General features: G+C 47.7%; 2 protein-coding genes across 2 annotated transcripts; both read right to left on the reverse strand.

Moving 5' to 3' along the window:
* Positions 1-2,259: 2,259 nt before the first annotated feature.
* LOC119383481 (uncharacterized) lies at positions 2,260-19,326 on the reverse strand. Its single transcript, XM_037651635.1, has 2 exons — positions 19,296-19,326; positions 2,260-4,131 (listed from the first exon to the last, which is right to left on the reverse strand). The coding sequence occupies exons 1-2, from the start codon at positions 19,324-19,326 to the stop codon at positions 3,104-3,106; spliced, it is 1,059 nt and encodes a 352-aa protein (XP_037507563.1). The 3' UTR covers positions 2,260-3,103.
* On the reverse strand, positions 19,323-20,744 carry LOC119383486 (protein starmaker-like). Its single transcript, XM_037651649.1, has 2 exons — positions 19,853-20,744; positions 19,323-19,801 (listed from the first exon to the last, which is right to left on the reverse strand). Exons 1-2 carry the CDS (start codon positions 20,742-20,744, stop codon positions 19,323-19,325), a joined length of 1,371 nt encoding a protein of 456 aa, XP_037507577.1.
* Between the last annotated feature and the right edge of the window lie 394 nt (positions 20,745-21,138).

Here is a 21,138-nt window from a genome sequence, read left to right on the forward strand (position 1 = left end):
GCCTTGCCCGGTTACGCATGTGCAGCCTGCGCGCGCCGTAGTTCAGCGGACGGCCTCGCGGAAACCCACGCGCGATGGGGCCTGCTGTTCACGGCTTGCGACGGTGTCACATTCCCCTTCACCAGCACGACTGTTTCCTTCACATTGTGCGCCAGCAACTGACCCACACAGTCAAACTGCACGTAGCTGCGCGACTCCAGTGCCTCGTAGTTGCACACCTGGCGAAGACCCCACGCATTCGCCTCAACGAGATATAAACAATGTTCGCTCGCGGTATTTCTGGCCACTCACAGGTCTCCTCGACCTAGTCTTCGACGTCGTCGGGGTGAATGTAGGTCAACTGTATCTGTGAAGAAGGAGTGTGCGGTGCTTACAGTTTATAGCTGACAAACTTACGCGCCGCGAACGAGTATGCGCGGAGGTTTGAAACTGATGAATAATCCGTAGACATTTAGTACGCCACTAAAGGAAAGCGGTAGACAGCTGCAAGAACGCTCTAGTTACCGATTATTAACACTTCACGCCGTGATCGACCTGGTACTACGCTGGCTGCTACTGGTACCGACGACGAAGCACTGCCGTTCGCAGACGCGGAGCTAATTCTTGCGTCGCACGGGCGAATGCGCGCCGCTGAACGGTTCAGACAGCGACGAATAAGTCAATGGCAGCGACGATACCAAACAAAACAGCTTAAAGAAACGAAAAATCAGCAAACACAGGCTTTAGCAGGGACCTCACACCAACGGATAGCACGCCGGCTAGCGCCGGTTCGAGTACGCGCAGCCCAAGATGGCGATTTCGCCAATCTTGCACGTTAGACGGCGCGCATTTCAATATGGCGCCTCCCTGGCGTGAGAATTTGAAAAGGTGTATACGCAGCATTTTTTACGCTGAAGCTTTCATCGAGCATTACCTTGGGGTGTTATCAGCACTCGTTCTTTGCCAGCGCGTGTTTTTCGTGGTTTGAACGTCCCAGGAGCATGAGCCGTGCGTTGCTCGCGTGGCTTATCGCGAGCCGGCAACATGTTGAGATCTTGAGACGATGTCGCTGCGGCTGCACGCTACAGCTGAACTCTCCGAGCATGCCGTGTTAAACTCTCAACGAAAATACGTTTCACGCAAAGTTGCATTCTTTAAATATTATACTGTGCATTAAATAATCAAACAAAAAAAAACGTTGAAAGCACTTTCAACACGTCTTACACTTCAAGTAGCCATAGCCAAGCCGGCCAAGCCTGGCCACTGCGTAGAAGCAGCAGCACACGCTCGAAAACGCCGTACTCGGGTTGCTCTGCGCTCGTACAGTGCGCTCACTCCCGTGTTGTGAGACATTCGTAGTACCAACCGCCAGTTGCAACAATGACGTCACAGGCAAGTCTTTTTTTTACTTATCGAACGCATCAAATTCTACGTCACCAAACGCGATACTATCGCCTTTTGCGATCGTTTGAGAATACGGGCCCTGTGCGCCTGCAAAGACAGAGTGACGAAGTTGCGTGCCTGTCGGCAAACGCGTCAAGGCTAGCACGCTACTGACGCTGGCTCCCGTCTGACGCTGCGCGCCAGTTTCTAATGCAGATGCGCAGCGCGTTTTCCTGTGACCGTGGCAAGGACAGATATCTGCAACAAAGTGAAGTTGGTCTGTTCATCCTCAACCAGATTTCACTACTTCAAGTAGGACTTGTGTTACGGTAACTGTTTCGCTCTGCGGCTTCTAAAAACAAACTGCTTCCACGCTTCACTTTCTTACTGACTTGTTGGCTGAATTGTTTCTAAATTGCTCTGTCTCTGGCAAGAAGATTATATACTCTGCATAAACTAAATACAGACGCACTAAACTGATTATAAGTCATTCATTTACAACTAGTAGCTCTAAGACCCAGCGAGAGGGGAAATATTGGGCTATTATTTTTTTTGTATTTGCTTATTCAAAATGATATCTCTTGTTCGATAATAAAAACTCTATTCATAATGGCGTGTCTGCTATATTTCGCTACAAATTCGCGATAAAATAATGTCTATTTCTGGCTACCTTTAGTTTGAGCTGTGGCTCCTTTTCAAATCTGCCCAAATCTGTTTGTGTTCCCCCCACTCTCACTTACAATGATAAACAAAAGTGAGGACGGCCATGTTGCGGCATATTTAGGTTTGTAGAGTGATCAATAGTCGCACAAGCACTTGCCAAACAATGGAGACAAAAAAATGAACTCCGAAATTTTATTCCAAAGAAAACAAGATATAACTAAATTAACAACGGGGTTGTAATTGTGACTGCCGCTTAAAATCCGTTTTTTGCGCATTTCAGTATCCAACGTAAAGTAAACGCGGTGCCGATGCCATACAGAACGCCCGACATCTAATGTGATTGTGTGAACTTCATACACTGCTGACACCAAAAAGTTGTTACCTAAAAGCAGCTTCAATAGATTCGTACATTTTCTATGGCATCAATGAGCCACCCGTGAGCTGTTACCAATAAGAATTTGTTGCCTTGTTTGGAACGCATATGACGTTGTAGTTTCATGTCTCATATCAATTCACGACAGATGGCTCGCATAGTCCGGGCTGTTTTCTTTAGTAAACAGCACAAAATATGTTATGACACAAAACAAAATAAGGTCAGCGTCCGCCGCAGCCATCACATGTCTCCGTAATATAGCACAACCGTACACTGTCACGTAGCAGAGTTCCATATAGGCGTCTCGTTAAGTTCAACTCCAAAGAAAAATGCACGAGCAGGAAGTCGATACTCTTCTCTAAATGCTACTCAAGCCATGCTGTCTGGAAACATAAGAAGCTTCAGCCACTATAGCCAGTCTACAAAAAAGGCTGACAAGCTTGGCAGACCTCGAGGACGCGCAGCACGAGACACTTCCTGGTATGAGTAAGAACAATTCTCTTGCTGTCCCGAATGTTTGAAGCCCCCAAATGAATTAACTAAGCCTGGTTTGGTTAAAAGGTCTGCAGGAATGGGCCTAAAATGGTGCTTACGACGCTTACGCAGGACAGTGTGATCACAGCAGCTACCGCGGACCTCTAAGAAGTCGTCTGAGGTGCCTCGATCACATGTCTCTGGCCGCAGAATTATCGCCTATACTCTGAGCTATTCCATGGCCCTTAAGTGGTCTTCGCCTGTAGCTAGTGGCTTGGGTGTTGATGTGCGTGTCCTGTGCTCTGTCGAGGCACCCACTACGTGAGTGTTCTTGCTGAGGGCGTTGTGCAGTGGGCTACCGAAATGTTCGAAACCCTGGAAGCCCAGAACAGGCCCACCAGTGTCTTCATCGTATGAATAGGCTTGGTAACCACTACTGGGTCCCTGCACATAGTAGGGGACATGGCTAGAGCTGGCCTGGTTATCAGCGTAGACTCCGCCGCGGATTAGCTGGAAGTTTCCGCTACCCAGAGACTCGTAGCCGGCGGAAAATGCGCTCGTGGTCGAGCGTCCGTAGTCGAAGCCGCCGCCGTAGGCCTGCTTGGAGTTTTGTTGCCGGCTGGGGCTGGCGTAGCTCGAGAAGCCTGCTGGAAAAGGCGTGGAAGAGCCGCCATCTAAGAAGGCCGAGTAGGCGAGTTCCTGACCGCCGCCGAATGGGCCCGCTATGGGGATGAAGCCCGTGGCGGCGGCTGTCGTGCTCGACGGCGCTAGTGTTTTGGTAACGGCCCGGCGTATACGTGCACGGGCAACAAAGTTGGCGGGCCTATCATGGTTGCCAATTTTCCAGGCTGTGCCGTCCTTTTTAGTTTGTGGATAACCATCCATACCGCGCCAGTGCGTGGTCGTCAGCGGTGGCTCTACCCCTCTCGAGGCGCGTGGTATCCAGAGAGTCCCTGCTTCCGTATTTCCCTGCGATAGAGCGATAGCTGGTCGCCGAAGTCTGTGGGCGTGTACAAGGCCCTGCTGACCCCGAGTCACTCCACCACCAAGGCCTTCTTCGGTGGACTCCCCCGACGACTCGTTCGGCTCTGATCCGACTGGCCTATCAGGAACCTCGACTGATTCTTGCTTGGAGCCGACTCGCCGACGAGTATAGCGCTCCTCAGAAAGCTCCTGGGATCCGACCCCCAGGACCAAATGCTTGGGCACAAGGACTGCAACATATGAGGCCAGGCGAGGGTAACGGGAACGCGGCTCCCCTGCAACAGGAAAAGTCTCGGTCATTCACGTGTCTAAAGGCACCTACTCTACTTTCGTATTGTTCTACAGTTCTTGAGCATGGCACACTCTTGTGCCTGAGTGCGTTCATACCGCATCGTCAAATTTGAGACACACAGAATGGATGGTGGGCACCAGTGGCGTAGCCAGGGGGGGTGCTGGGGGTTCAAGCACCATCCCCCAAATATTTCAATTTTGCATGTGTATGTATACGCGCACACATACAAACACACACGAACATACATAAAGAATGGTTGAATCCCCCCTCCCCCGACAAATATCTCTGGCTTCGCTATGTTGGGCGCGCAGGCACAAACGTGTGCAGATGCTTTATTCATGTTCGGAATTCGGCAAGAAAGTTGACATTCAGCGCGCAAATTATTCGTGAAGGAAGCATTGACAAGGAGGGCAACAAATACTCATAATTGAAGATGTAAACAGTTATCATGGCAGCGATAGAGAATTGTGGCCAAGTTTAACAGCAGCAATACTTTCCAAGCTCAGAACTAACAGCTGACAGTTTAAAGCAAGCCGCAAAGAATAAATACAGAAATTTCGTCTATGTGCACAGCCTCATACTATAAGGATAGGCAAGTTCTTTAAGGTAAATATCTTTTCGCGTCAATCAGACAGAGGCACAGAGGTACCACAATAAAGCGTAAATGTCCTGTAATTATGTGCAGAGACTCAACGTTTTCAAATTATCTTAGGTCGTTAAATGTACGTCTCGTAAAGGCATGTGCTCTTTCAAAAATTGTACTGGCGATTGCATGACTGATAATGAACAAAAAATAGGTGCAATGAAGACGAGTCCTTTAAGTGTTTCAGTACGGTGCCATAGGTCATCGGACACCGAGTTCCGATGACTTCAAATCTCCCTCTAAATGTAAAATCAGCGCCTTACAAACCACAAACGCCATCTGGCCTACTCATTAACTGGCTCTTTCAGTTTCAATTAGTTTGTATGCATTTTGCGTTCTCCAACCGTGCTGCAGGCGAAAATTGAACCGAAGGTTGTTTAGAGTTGCGCGAGAGACTGGCGTCGCGGGCGGCGCGCCCCTTATGTGCTGAATGCTGCTGTGAGGACTTGGGCCGCTTCTGCTGCGGACTTTTTCAATCCCGGCAGTGGTGATGACTCGAGTAAGGACGGGGGATCATCTATTTTGAGTTCCGGAAAAGACGCGCCAGCTCTGATGTCTCAGCTTCAAGAAGCGCTCCCATGTCACTTTCGTTTTCGACTTTGCGCTCGATATATAAAACGTGCTCTGTATTTGAGGACTGTCGCTTTATTTTTGTGTTTAGAGCCTCGACAAAGTACGCCCAATATATTTCGCCTAATGCACCGCGTCGTGTGATGTTTTCTCGCACGAGACAACCTGGTGCCCATGGATTGACATGCCTCGGAGCTGATGAGCGCTAGATTTGTTACGTTTATTTTATTGCAGAAATTGCCAAGACTGTGTTTGATAACACTGACATATACTCCTTGATGAATATTTTGGATAGAAATCCTCTCAGCCTCAGATACCTACTCTTAGCGTGACAGCTCCTGCGAGGAAGTAACTCCCACTAGAGGTACTGAAACTTATTGGGATGACAATCTACATGAGTGTTGAAGTGTCGCGACTGCACCTACACTGGCGGACAACCGGGATATCAACCGCGATCGCTACAACTTGCACCGTCACGCGCGCCAACTGGATGACGCGGGCCAAGAAACCACCGCCAACTTATCGGCCTACCGCTGCAGTGGAGCCGGCGAGTCGCTGCCGCAGCTGATTTCGTTCACTCAAACCACAGCTGAGAGTAGCATGTTTGCTGCGCGCGAATGCGCTAATCACGTGGTTCTTTTTGCAGCTTGGAAAAAATGGTATGCGTGAGACTTTCTTCATCGCAAATAATGCAATGGGGGTTTCTGAAGACGCTCTCGAACTTTTCAACTCGCCTTTCTTGCCCAAAAGTCAATTTTAACTATTTAATTCATTAATCCTAAATAACAAATTAATCAATTCCGAAACACAAAATCATCTGTGGTGCGCAAGGCGGCTGTCAGGAATTCGCAACTGATTTCACTCGCCTGCCTCTAATATTGTATTTTTCAACCCTCGGCTAAAGGCCTGAACACACGTATGCGTTGCAGCGCGTCAACGCGTGACTTTTTGACGCGGCGCCGCGCCCTCACCCTATGGGGAAAGAAGGCGCACGGCTACGCGAAGCTGCGCGCCCTCGGAGAGGGCGCGGCGCCGTGTCAAAAAGGCACGCGTTGACGCGCTGCAACGCGAACGTGTGTTCGGGCCTTAAAGATAGCTGGGACACCCGGTATATGTGCTGCAGTGTGCCGGAACGGAACAAAAACCGAAAACGAAAAGCGAAAAAAAAAAAACGATATTGTTGATCGGAACGAAAACGTAACCGAAACTTTATATATTATTTCGTTCCGGAGTGAAACCGAAATTTTTTCAATCGTTTTTCGGTTCACGAGAAAACTTTGCAATCCGGAACAACTGAGCTCGTGCAATGTGAGCATATCTCACGGTACAGTGTTAGCGCGTACCTCAGGCAGGAATTCCAAAGCAAAGACATGTTGAAATTGTGCGAAAAACGAAATCAGTGGCAACCAGAGATGGTTATATTAAAGCAAATGGACTTTTGCGCGCCTGTCACGTAGCCCAAAGTTGAGAGGGCATTGTCGGCGCTGAAGTTTGTTACAGCGAAAGCTGTTATGAGATCACAGCTGATTTTGGCGCCATAGTTGTCCGCCGCCGCCGGTGTCCCGTGACCGCTATCGCGCGAAATTAAAAAAAAAGAGACAAATTTCTAGGATCGGATGGGATTATAACCAGCGCCCTCTGCGTGGAAGTCGGGTCTTCCACCAGAGTTCCACGCTGGTGCTTGTAACTCCTTCGCAAAAATACTCTATACAGGCGTCATATCGGGCAAGGAATCGTGTTAACATGTGTAATATAGCGTGGCAGAAGAGTAAAAGAACAACCAGTCATCACACAATGATAATAGCGCAAAGTGTGTGGTTTAATGCTTCCCACAAGTGTTGCAGAATTGCCACTCCAGAATTGAAATGACTCCGAAATCATTCCACATTTTCGCGACCTCGGAATGGAATGGGGACAACGCTCGGAAGAATGGAATTGGAATGGAATTAAGCGCCTTCTGCACGCAATAGAATAGAATGAAAATGGAATTACGTCTTTTTCCGAAAATAGAGCACGTTTTCGTCCTACGTGCTGTTTTTCAAACTTCAAACATTAGTAAGCCAGAGCCTCAAATTTAACAATAAAGCAGTATTTTTAACATGACTTAGCTGATTAAAAGCACATTACATTTATAAGCAACGTGCCTACTACAAACCGAGGCATAAGTTAGTCTACAAACAAATGCATTATCCCAGCAGATACTCAATGGAGAAACAAGTTATCCCAGCGCGTTGGTTCCCATTGATACCCCCACACAAAAGTGGCGAATACTCTATGCACCGCCTGATCTTTATCTCACGAGCAGTTTAGTACCTGACACACGTAAATAACATTTGCGACAAGGAAGACATTGCATACCATCGCACAACCGAACACAGAAAGTTATCCCCGCATCCATGCTTACGAGGCGCGCTTGACAAGCGTCAGTGCTGATGAGCAGTGCGGCCCAGTGTTCCGTATTCGATGCAAAGGCGCAAGGTGCCCGACAGGTGCACTGTTCCAACTAATACCAGCAGATTTAGAGGGTTCTGTTTTCTATTAACCAAACATTTTTTTCCATATTCACGACCGCTTTAGACGCGTGGCAAAACTGCTTAGTCTTCTTGAACACTACTTTTTTCAGCATAAAAATAGGCTATGTCGTCATTCTAGCATGAACACATTTAAGCCTAAACATTATTCAAACATCACCATTCGTTCAAACATGCTGACCATGCAAATACTATAGATAGCGGAAGAACTGCCCCTATGGGAATTTAGTAGGGTGGTTGTACTGCACGAGTATGTGACCAAGCTACTATCCCTCGACCTTGGTAACGTGTTTTGCGTACTTTTGCAGTTCTTAATGCATCTGATGGCATCAGCTTTATGGGGCGTTCATTCTTAACTCGATAAAGCTATCAAGATTCCTCTCCTACATTGAGGAATTACAGGAACGGAATTAAACTGCCCGGCCATTCGCGGAGGAATTGAAAGGAATGGAATTGCGGCAAGTCCTAATTTCCTGGAATGGAATTGGAGTGCAATGAAGGCTCCAATTTCGCAACACTGCTTCCCACCCACTGCAAAGTGATCAGCCATAATTCTTCATAATCATTAGTCACAGCACAAAGTGCACATAAGCCTTACAGATGTGTGGCGGGTACCACGATACTCCGAAAAATGACGAAGCATTGCACAGTGGGAACTTCGCTAGTTCAGAAAAATTACGATGATTTATGGCGTAGTGGGTATCTTGCATGTGTACTTGTATTAGTTACCCCAAGAGACTCTACAACGGGCTCTACAAAGTCCGCTCTTCCAGCTTTCGCAACGACTGTGCTGCGTGTTCCGCGCAGGCCTGGCGATCCTTTTATCAGAACAGCGGTCTCGGACATCAGAGAGTACACTCAATGACGTGCTGCTTCTGATATCGTGCTCACTCCCTTGACACAAAGCATTGAGCCCACTAATGAAATCGTATTTGTCTTTTGAGAAAATAAATACTATGTCTTTGAAATTAATACCGCTTTGTGCAAGTTGGTAGGAATTCGTGGTACAGTTACTTCCGCTCCTCTGAAGAACGTGTTTTACCCTTGTCCCACTTTCCTAAGAGAAAGCAAGTAACAACATCGCAAATCCAATGTTTTTTTTTATGATTACCTCAACTTCGAATTTATGCACAAAAGACCGGTACGAACCGTTAAGGAACATTTTTTTTTTCATTCCGGAAGAGAAACGGAAGGGAACTTTTTGCGGTGGAACGAAACTAAAACCGGAACAAAAACATTTCGTTGCGACACCCTGATGTGCTGCACCAAAAACATGTTCCTGCTACAGGAAAGGTGTGCCTTAGCGAAGTATCCCAATCAGTTTTCGACATTGTGTATACATTGCTGTATAATGCATGCCATAGTTCTACTTTATACAGATTTACTTTTCTGTGGAGTCCTTGCTCTGGATATGCCTACAGATAACGTGTCATTGCAATCAGTCTATATTCATGACATTCATTGAAAGAGCCCATCTGTTTTTGCATCATGTGGATTACTGCTCATTGTTGGAAACATGCCATTTCATGTCTGTACAAAATGTGTGTGTATTCCTTGTGCCCGATATTTCCTCTCTTCTATTCTGTTCCTTTAGGTTGCGGTATTGCAGTTCAGGTATAAGCGTAGTCAATTTATTCTAGTAATTTTGTTTTCCTTCAGAAAAACATATTAACATAACTACTTTAGGTGGACAAGTAAAACAAGTTAAGGGCAGATTGCTTAGTAAAGGAACACTAGACTTTATCTTGTGTTAAGTGACTTCAAGGTGCATTTATTATTTCTCTTCTTCGCTACTCTACTGATGCTGAAATTAACATGTACACTTTCTCTTGTTATTTTCAATTCTTGTGGGTCCTTATCGGCCTTTAGCGAATGTGTTCAGATGTCGGGGTCTGCTGTGCCAGGTGTTTTTATGCACACAAGAGATGTGTTTGCAGTACGCTTTTTAATAAAAATGCTGTTGATCTGCTTTATGTGCAAGTCTATGCCTCAGTCAGATCGTCACAAAAAGCTGCACAACTCTTATTGAAAGGCTTATATGCATTATTTGGTTTCACATTAATAAGCTTAATATCTACGTTAACTGTGATGACCATTTGACTTAATACACAGTGCCTTTATATTGCATATTTCAGCTTATTTCATGCATTTGCAAGCTATATAATTTTGTGATGACTGTGTACCAATGCAGTTAACATTAACTATGTTGAACTTGCTGGGGATGCTATGGGTGTTGTTGAATGTGCTTCTGCTGCGGATCTTGTGCCCTGTACTAACATGTTGTCACTCATGCAACTGTTACCAGTGAGAATGTCCTATATTTGCCTTGGTGTACTTATTAGTGAACACAACAGCACAGTAAAACAAGTGAAGAATGGCGCATATAATTGGTGCTCTGATTCTTGAATACATTACAACCTCTAAAGCATGGCAAAAGCTGAAGTATGATAAGCGACACACCAACAAAAACGAACTCATACTTCTCCATTTTCAATGCTTTAGAAGCTGTACTCCCAACAACATATGCACCATGCTTCACTTTCTTTACTGTGCTGTTCCGTTCACTAATATGTGCCCTCAAAGCAACTAAAAGACCTTCTTACTGGTAAAAATTGCGTGGGTGTAAACATATTACCTCAAGACACAACATCCTCAGCAAGAGCCCATTCAACCTATTTAATGTAAGTTACATTGGTGTGCAGTCATCATAAATATATGAGAACTACTTCCACATGCACCAAATCAGCCGAGATATGCATGATAAAGGCACTGTATATTAACGTGAATAGTCATAACTGTTAATTTAGATATTAGGCTTGTTAATGTGGAACTGAATGATGCATGGAAGTCTTTTATTAAGGCTTCAGGAATTCCGGATTATCGCGGATGTCCGCATTTAAAATCTGACAAATGTCCCCTGGACGTTCATGTCCAAATTTTTGAGTCCGGCGGACGTCTCAATGTCCGTGAAAGACGTGTCCAGGACGTCCAGTTTAACGCCTTTTTGTTTGTGCGGGATGGTCCGTCAGATGTCCGCCGTACATCACTGGGATGTGTACGGATGTCCGACTCTCGAACATCCGGCGATGATCATCCAGTGGATGTACTGGGGATTGTTTGTGGTCCATTGGGGTGCGGCCGCCGATGCACTGCGAGCAAAGCGAACCGCGAATGCGAGCCGTTTCGTTCGTTGGATGTGCATCACTCCGTAGCCTAGACACCGCGGATAGCGGCCACCTATTTTTTATTTGAGAGTACAATGGCAACGACGAAAACTGCACAGCAGCATGCATATGGTGATCACCAGCGGTCGTTCGTCGTGTAGCCGGGCTCCTGGGAGAGGCCTAGCAACGCCGTCCGCAAGAACCCGGTCGCGGCGGGGCGCCACTGTTCGTCGCCGGTGTTGCTGAATGTGTGCCGCTGAAATGTTTGTGCACGGCCGCTTGTGATTTTGCACAATTAGGTGCATTTTACGGACTCGCGCACAGCATTGCTAGTGCGGATTCGGCCCATACGACAGAGTGCCAGCGGATAATTCGAATTCACTAATTAAAAAATTGGCCGCCATCCCGCCCTGCCAACGTGAATGTCCAGCGCAGCTCTATCGAAGACCACACATGCTGATTGGGGGGGGGGGGGGGTAATGGTAGTGATAATTGCTTTGTGGTCGCTGTGGTAGACCATGATTGATTCCGCGACCATTTTCAGCAAGACGAATTTGCCCCTTTCGTCGAGCATTGTAATAACGCTATTCATCTGGTGCCTTTCATTTCCGTGGTCTACCCATAGCAGTCTCAGGAGTGAGTTGCTAGACGGGTCTCCCTTTTATACATGAAAGCAGGAATCACGCGTGGAGAAGGAAGGGCCGTTTGACGTTATTTCAAGCCCTCGTGTGAAGTGCAAAGCAGCTGCAACATCTTACCGGGAACGCGTGGGAGGGTGTTCCGATTGTTCACAGGCGCCTTATTACTCATCATATTGTTTTGATGCTTGTTTTGCGGTTTTCTTCATTGAAACGAATACTGAGCTATATGCTAGGTGTATGCCTGAATACAAAGAAAGATATGCCGTTTGCCTTCAATTGTTAAATGGCCCCTAAATCACTCGGAGGTCGACATTTAGTTGTGGCGTTGCAGTTGTGGACGAGTATACAGCGAACGCCAGCGGAGTTACACGCTTTTGCTCGTTTCGCTCTTTCTATTGCTGCGCTGCGTTCGTTGGCTCATCTGTCCACCCCTGCGAATGGTCTTCCTGAGCGTCCGAGATAGAGTTTCTCACAGTAATACCTAGAGGGAAATCTGGCGCCACTGTCTATGCAAATTTCTTAAGGGGCGCCGTTGGCGCGATGGGAATGACGGTATGTGTGTCTGCGAGGCTTGTGTTGGCTGGTGTTGAGCGAGGCTTCGTCTAAAAAGCGGATACAACTGCGCAAATAAAGCTTCTCTGAAACAAATCTTTTATAAGTGCATCTCAATCACGCGTATTAGCCTATATTCTAAAATAAATGTCCACTCACCTTTATGGCATAAACAAGCGACGCAAGAAAGAAACAGGCGACAAGCAGTCGCAGAGTGAACGCTGGCCCTGTCGTCTGCCTTCCAAGTTTAGTGGCCGTTCGTTACTTTTTATGCTTCGAAAAATTTTACATCAAAGCATAAGTTTCCAAAGTTAAATAAAACTTGTTCCTGTGTAATGATAAAGAAATAGCTTACTACGTGCTCCTTCAGTACGAAATCAACCATTTTGACGCAAGCAACGCGTTCAAGCCAGACGCGTCTTCGAGGTGTCCGGGCTCTTCATGAACCATACCAATTCGAGCCAAGTCCATAGCTCACATATCCCAGCATTCCCATGCGTGCAACAGCTACCAGCGCCAGTTTTCCCTCTAGATAATTGTGAGAAACGCTATGGCGTCCGAGGTGAACACGCAAGGAACGCACGCATCTGCTAGCAGAGGAGCACGCGAAGGTTTTTGGTGGGTAGTGGGATTTGCTTTATTTCTGTAGCACACACGCGCTACAGGAGGTTTGTGCTGACGCCACGAAATTTTCAGAACAAAGAGAGGTATACAGCTTCACCGTAAAGGCATTTAAAGTTAGGCGGTGTTTACATTAACAGACGAGTGCGCTTCAAGGCTATCTATAAGCCTACTGTAAATTTATAAATTTACACTTATGCCATGAATATTTATTCCTTAATTACGCGGAACAGAAGTGTCCCACTGGAGCTACACGGGAGGTCAAAATATCGTGCCTATATGTACCCCGTGACCAATCTAGGGTTCTGCAGTGCAAGTAGTGTTCAGTATGTGTATTGTAATAGTTAGGAAACGTTGTGTGCATGTTTCTGGATCTGTGTTCGATGGTGTGTGCTTCGATATCTAAATTAATTAGCCATAACCTGGCGCAATCTCTGGCGCGACGTCAAAAAATTGTTTTTTTTTCACAGATATAAACATGCACTCTTTGGTCGATGTAAATAAATACTCCCATTAGTACACCCAAAAGCTCCGTGCAATAAGGGAGTAAACCTTTTACTCCACCTGACAGGAGTATATGAAACTCCCATCGGGGAATGCGCTAGAGGACATGTCGTTTTACTGCCATATCGGCTGACATTCGCTTACAGTGTACATTAGGCAGTAATGGATAACCGTGTTGGTTATTTTTTTCGCAATGTTGAGTAATTTAGAAGCCTCACTGACGGCAGAATCGCGTGGCTGGTTTTATCGCTTCATTCTATGAATGGCCTACAACTTATATTAAATCATCCCTCAGCATGCCTAGTCTCAAACGTCGTCGTAAGATTTAACTTTTCCAAAAACTGTATTATAACTACCCGCACCTCAGGAACACGATTTTATTTACACACTGTATGAAAGAGAAAAAAGTCCTTTGACTCTTTTAGGAACAGCTCTCTCTGGAGATCACTACACTATCATCGGAGAGTTGTGGGAGAGGGGAGGCGTGTCTCTTTCGCGGTAAGTCAGGACTCGCTGAAAAGAGTAGCGCATGCACTCCTTTTTTCTTAGAATGCACCGAACCGCACTTCTAACCGTCGGTTTACCAACCTCAGTCTGCAACCCTTGCACTGTACCTCTAATACTCAAGGCACCTCGAACTAAGGACGCTTCTCCGAATCTATATTCTCGGAGTAAATGTGTTTATCCTCTCTCTCGAAGCTTGGGCTTGCGAATGTCCCAGGTTGTGAGCTCCACCTCGTTTGTGCCTCACCACAAAAGTGCTGTGCCTTTCAGGTAGAAAATCTACCGCCAATGCACCCTCTAAAGATGTTGTTCAGCGAAGCTGTGTAAGTTACGCCTCACGTAGGGCAACGTTGTCAAACACCGATCACATGGTGTGCACCCATTACGCCATTGCTCTTCAATGTTATGCAGGGTGATTTTATAAATAATACAGATCTTTTATAAAAATGCTATGACAGCTAGGCCGTTGTCGCCTTCGCAGAGGAACTCTACACCGAGGCGGAAATACTTTGCCGCACCTAAAGTTACATTCAATGGAGTAATTTTCTGCTGCGACGTGCCTTTTTTCAATAATTATCACGTGAGCTACCGGTGTGACGTAACAGGGATGACAGATTTCCTGCGCACTCGGTCCGCGCTGTTTCAGTTTCGCCTAGATCGTAGCCTTGCATTTCGGTGATTATTATCTCAAATTACGTGCGTTTCTCGCAATTTTTAAAAAAATGGGCATGTCATAAATTGTCACGTCCTACAGCTCTTACATATAAACAACTGCCCTAAAATTAATAATTAAAAACTTAACAAATTTTGTTAATTGCTCTTTTGAGTGTGACTTTAGCACAGGCAAAGTTTTTACGCCTCGGCATAGAGTTCGTTTGGGAAGATGACAGGGCCCCGACAGTCATGTCATTTTTATAAAAAAATCTGTAGTGTTTAAAAAAAAATCACCCTGTCTATGAAACGGCTCCGCTAGCCCTTCGAGTGCAGCGCTCACGTTGCTTCGTCTCTGACGTTTGCGATCGAAGACAGATCCTTCTCGAATCACAAGTGATCGTGCACGTCACACGTGAATACAAACGCTTAGTGCAGAAACTGTCCCTTGAATTTGGAACTGGCCGCGTTGAAGTTTTTAACTTAGTTTTCATCGTACTGACACCTCTGTCTCGTTTGTAGCTTCCCGAATTTATTCGTTGTCTGACTTCGTCTGGCGCTTGCGCTCGGTCTCTAAGGTACGAAATGCTGTGTCCTGACCAAGCTGCGCAGGACGTCGTTGTACATACTGCCGTTGCTGTTCCCTTCGCAGCTCATACGCACGATGCTCTTCGGCAGTCCTAACCGTGCGTCGTATATCCATGGAACACTTTCGAAAGTCTGAAGGGAAGGAATTGCAGGCGCGCAACTGGCCGCGCAACGGGAGAGTGCTACGTCACGGCTCATCGCCATGGCAAAATGCGCCACTTGGGGACGTGGTGGGCGTTCCATGCTTGCGCACGTGCTGCGTTCGGCTCCAGCTTTTTGCTAATTTTGTGATGGTGTGTTGTGTTTAATGGCCGAAGGGCCAGTTATGGCCAAAGACCGCCATGTCATGTGGTAGTGTATTTACAGTGTAGTCTATGCGATCAATGAATGAGTTGCAAATGGTAGATGCGACGTGGCCGTATAAGGGCCTAAAACAGGTTGCTGTGAATTGCGGAAGTCATCCAAGTAATATAACTATGAGAATGACCAATGATGTGAGCTATGGGCATAAAATCTCCATTACAGTGAGATGATAGCCTAAAATCTATGGAAAGCACTCGTGTTCGAGGGGGTACTTGAAGTCTGAAGATGAGGGCTTGTGCTATAAAAAGTTTTCTTTAACTAAAGCTTCAGCTCGCTAAGCGAGGCTGTGCTACGAATGACCAGGCCAGATTATTTGTACCTTGTTTACATCTAGTAAAAACTTTAGTACTGTTTCAGAATCAAAAAGCGGTTCATTGCTAAGAAACTGGATACTCTGCCACTCCCATGGCAGTGGAAGCCAAGTGGGGGCTATTAGGACATTATCTAGAAGAGAGACACCCGTTTATTCTGCCACTGCTTTTAAACGGAGAGACAGTGGACGTCTAGTAGCTGGTCGGTTGCAGAACAGCCTGGCTGTGGATAAGTCCTCAATAATTGCGTTACATGGACGATGTACATCTGATTTTACTTTGAAGGCATAAGATAGGCTTAAATATGTTCTTTGTAAATGTAGCGACCATTCATCAGATTCGACGTACAGGCTTTGTACCGGACTAGTCCTGAAGGCACCTGTAGCGAGACGGATACCCATGTGATGAACAGGGTCTAATATTTTCAGTATACTAGACGTAGCAGAGTTATAGGCTATAGCCCCGTAGTGAAGGCGCGATTGTACGAGACATTTGTACAAGCTTAAAAGGCACCTTCTGTCACTTCCCGAAGATGTGCGGGACAAGAGCTTCAGAAGATTCATTGTCTTAAGGCACTTTGCTCTTAGATATTTCAAGTGTGAAATAAAAGTCAATTTCGAGTTTAAAATGAGCTCCAGGAATTCATGTTCGAGGCTCACAGATAGCCTTTCGCCATGAAGATTTATTTCATGGCTTTGTAGCACGCCTCTCTTGTTTGTGAAGAGGACGCATGTACTTTTTTTAGGATTTAGTTTGAAAGCGTTCTCATCTGCCCACTTAGACAGTTTGTTTAAGCCAAGCTGTATTTGTCCTGAGATTACATGACTTGTAACCCATTTGGATGTCATCCACATATACAGAATAAAACACTGTGCTTGGCATTGCACTATGGAGCGACCTCATTTTCACAATAAATAAAACGCAGCTGAGTACACCACCCTGTGATCAGGGGCGTATCCAGGGGGGGGGGGGCGTTGGGGGGTTCAACCCCCCCCCCGGAATTTTTCAGTTTTGCTTGCGTATATATATACGCACACATAAAAACGCACGCACTAACATACATAACGTATGGTTGAACCCCCTCCCCCCCCACACGAAAAAAATTTCTGGCTACGCCCCTGCCTGTGATACACCCACCTCTTGCGCAAATGGACGAGACAGGAGGAACTCTAACACGGAACTTGCGGCGAGACAGGCAACTATGAACCACGTTTAGGATGTTGCCTTGGACTCCCATTGCTGCCAGATCGCAGAGAATTCCAAAACGCCAGGTTGTGTCATATGCTTTCTCCATATCTAAAAACACCGATGAGAAGAACTCGCTGTGCACAAAGGCATCACGAATTACTAGTCTCAATGCGAACAAGGTGATGTGTTCTGGATCTACCTTCCCTGAAACCGCATTGTAATGGGTCTATTAGATTGTTTATTTCAAGAAAATGGAGCACTCGCCGATTAATCATTTTCTCAGAGTTTGCATAGGCAACTTGTGAAAGCTGTAAGCCTATAACTACTGGCGGAGGACGGGTCCTTACCCTCTTTAAGAATATCAATTATTATTGCTTCTTTCCAGGCAGGGTGTAAGTGGCAGTTCATCTTGTAGACTATTCGGTCCTTTCCAGGGGCTGATATATTACAGCACTTTAGTGCAGCCTGTAGCTCCGTCATGTTGGATGGGCGGTTATAAGGTTCATTTTTATTTCCTTTCCGATGGAGAGGCAACCGCTTCATTTTTCGCTGGTACCTCAAGAATGTGTCTGAGTAATGAGATGAACTAGAAATGTATTAAAAATGTGCCCCTAGAGAATTAGCCTGATCTTCAAGAGCGTCATCTTCGTATCTACTAGTGACAAAAGATGGGTTTCTCGACCTTTTATCTTGTTTACCCTGTTCCAGGCCTTTCTTTCGTCGGTATACGAATTTATGCTGGAGACATAACTTTGCCAGCTTTCTCTTTTGGCACGCCGGCGCGTTCTTCTACCTTCTGACTTTATGTTCTGGAAGCTGATCAAGTTTTCGGCTGTTGGAGAGTCGCGAAAAACATTCTAAGCCTTGTTTTGTTTTCTGCGAGCTTCCTTACATTCATCATTCCGCCAGGGAACGCGTCGTTTTAAAGGTGATCCATTGGTTCCGGGGATGCAGATTTAGGCCATATCACCGATAAACGCCGTCAAATGTGAAACTGCATCATCAATAATACCCTTGTCACACGGGTAAGCTTAACAGCTGTTATACCCAACCGCAGTTAGCGGATGTAACCACAGTTACCGTAAACCAGGCAGACGCGCTGTCACACGTTTGCAGCGCTTCCAAGCGTTCTTTAGTTGATACATGGTTACGTTCGTGCAACAACGCTATAACACCGCCTTTTACAGGGCTTCATGCTTGATTATGGACGCGTCAGCAGCGTGTTTTGATGCGCGTCTATCAAATAGCGTGAAGCCCTGTTCAATGAACGAACGCAGCCATGTATCAATCTCGTGAAATGCACACGAGATTTTTGCAGCACGGACAAACTCGTACCTCAAAGCCGGTAATTTATCTTCCCAAATTCGCATCAACGCCTCCGTCGTCGCAACGGTCCAATTGACAGGCTTTTGGCTCGATATTTCGCTGGGAGCCGAGCAGCTCGTGTCCGACATGGGGCCGCCATGTTGTCAGTTTACGGCGCTAACAGGGGTTGCCTACCTCCGTTTACGAAAACGGTCGTTAGCGGATTAACTGCGGTTAGGGATGTCGTGTGACAAGGTACAACAGCCGTTAGACTTAACGGCCGCCGTACTTAACTGTGGTTAGACTACCCGTGTGACAAGGGTGTAAGAAGTGCCGAGATGTCTTTCCAGGTCATGTGAGTGAGTTCGTTATACCTCTTCAAGTCGGCTGACTCCACTTTCTAGTGCGGAACGCGTGGAGAGCACTGATCGTCTTTTGTTAACGTTATGATATTGGGAAAATTGTTACTCCCATATGTGCTTTTAATCACGTTCCAGTGTAGATATGGCACGAGTGAACTTGATGCAATGCTTAAATGGATAGATGAGGATGTATTGTTTGCATACTAAAGAAAGTTGGCTCCTTCCTATTCAGTAAACATGCACCTTGAAGGGTTTTGCGGCTGCATCTAGCCCTGAACCCTTAAGAGATGAGGCCAAGACCCAAAGAGATACGTCTTTACTGCATCGAGCCTCGGCCGCAACTGCCTGCTGCCAGCGGCTGCCGCGTGACACGAGCGCACACGCGATCGTCTTCTATGCGCTCACAGCCGCCGAGCGCCCCCATACTGCCCCCTTCCCTCGGAAAAAGGTGAGCGAAAAGGACGCGAACTTCACAAAGGTAGCCCGCGCAAGTGTCCTGGCTATCCTTGACCACGGCGGACTACGCGTGGCACACACGACCACCTGCCAGCACTGTCCGTCCACAACTCCTTGTAGGACCTCATGAGCTGTCGGATGTCATAACTACTGACTTGTGCAGCGGTTGTGCCGCTGACTTGTGCAGGCTCACCGGACTCGCTCAGGTTGACGACCACGTTCATCCGCGAGAGCAGGACCGCGAGAGCCCGGTGCAGCACACACCCACCGAGCTAACGGGCACAGAGTAGTTACGGTAGACCTCCTGGCGCTGATGTTGTTGCTTGTTGCTGGTGCCGTTGTCGTAGATGTTGCGCTGTGTCACTCGCTGTGTCGTGTTTTTCCGTTGTAGCCGCCAGGACCAGTCACGTTGGGGTGGCGGCCACTCCTCCAGGTGGTAGTCGTTAAATGCTGGCGACCTCCGTTTCTTGAGCTCGTTCTGCCCGCCCGTCTTGTCCTCAGCGTCCGACGCTTTGTCGCCTTGTTGCCGCTGTCTGTGGTTGCCTGCTCTTTTACTGTTGTTGACGTCTGGTTCCTTTTTGTGATCAGTGTCGGCATCCTCGGTATCTGCTTGCCGAGCCTTGCTTGAATCCCCGTCGTTGTTAGCCTCCTCCGCGTTCTTCTTGTCCTTGCCGTCAGCTGACTCATCCTCGTTGGCGGCTGCCGTTGGAGTCACCTAATCAGAGGCTGCTGCTTCTTCGTCATCCTCACTCTCGTCCTTCTTACTCCCTACCTCGTTCTTTTCTTGACCCTCTTCTTCCTGACCACCATCCTTCTCAACGTTCTTCTTCGGTTCGCGTTTCGTATTTGGGGCTGTCTCGCCGCTGACGCCTCCATGCTGTGCGAGTTCGTCTTCTTTGTCCACTGCATCACCATTGGCTACTCCTTCCCAGTTTCCAGTGCCGTCGTCACTTCCTGCGTTGTCCTCGTCTTTCCCTTCCTCCACGGCCGCCACTTCGCCATCCCGGGACTCCTCCGCCTCTTCGTTGCCGTCGTGGCAGTCAACGTACGCATAAGCAACGCTCACCTCGTCCACTTCAGCGCATTTTTCGTCGCCTGCGTTCTCCGTGGCCTCCACATCACTGCGCCGCCCATCGTGGTCTCTCTTTTTCTTCCTTTTCTTCTTCTTCTCAACCTCACTGTTTGCGCCATTGGCTGCTCTTTCCTGGTCCACAACGTCGTCTCGACGCACGGCGTCTGCACACATGGCGTGCGCCGCCATGCCGACCTCGGCGACCTCCCGCTCGCCGGTGCGACACTCACCGGTCTCCTCCTCGCCGCCTCGGAAGTCATCGGCTTCGTTCCCGGAGATCTCGACCGCCGCCGCGGAATGCGCGGCGTTCACGTTCTCCGGGCCCTCGCCAGCGCACGCGTCGTCGCCGCCTTCGTCGTCGGCGCCAGGTGTCGCCGCGGCGCACGAGCATGCCAGAGCCTCCTTGACCTGCACGGCCAGCGGGACGCCGAAGGAAGCACCAAGGTGCTCCAGGGCGTTGATGGCACGCCGCTGATCGTCGGGGGTCATTTTCCCGGAAAGGCAGAGGCACACGATGGTCTCGACCGGCTGATGTAGTAGGACCAGGTCATAGACCCCGTAGGCGGCCATGCCCAGGAACGCCCGTTTCAGCGCCCATAGCTCCGCGAAGGCGATATCGCCGTGCAGGGGGCCGAAATCAGGAGCTGCTGGGATCCGGCAGGCGATGATCGGGTAGAACATGGCGGGGCGGGGTCCTTCCCGTTGGGCGCCAGACGTAGGGTTTTGCGGCTGCATCTAGCCCTGAGCCCTTAAGAGATGAGGCCAAGACCCAAAGAGATACGTCTTTACTGCATCGAGCCTCGGCCGCAACTGCCTGCTGCCAGCGGCTGCCGCGTGACACGAGGGCACACGCGATCGTCGTTGTCTTCTATGCGCTCACAGCCGCCGAGCGCCCCCACAACCTGTAGAAAAGAGGAAGCTTTCTACTAGACGTCCTCTGGCATCCCAACGCCCATCTCCCCAC

The sequence above is a fragment of the Rhipicephalus sanguineus genome, chromosome 1, assembly GCF_013339695.2.
Source record: "Rhipicephalus sanguineus isolate Rsan-2018 chromosome 1, BIME_Rsan_1.4, whole genome shotgun sequence".
In the NCBI taxonomy this organism is placed as follows: Eukaryota; Metazoa; Arthropoda; class Arachnida; order Ixodida; family Ixodidae; genus Rhipicephalus; species Rhipicephalus sanguineus.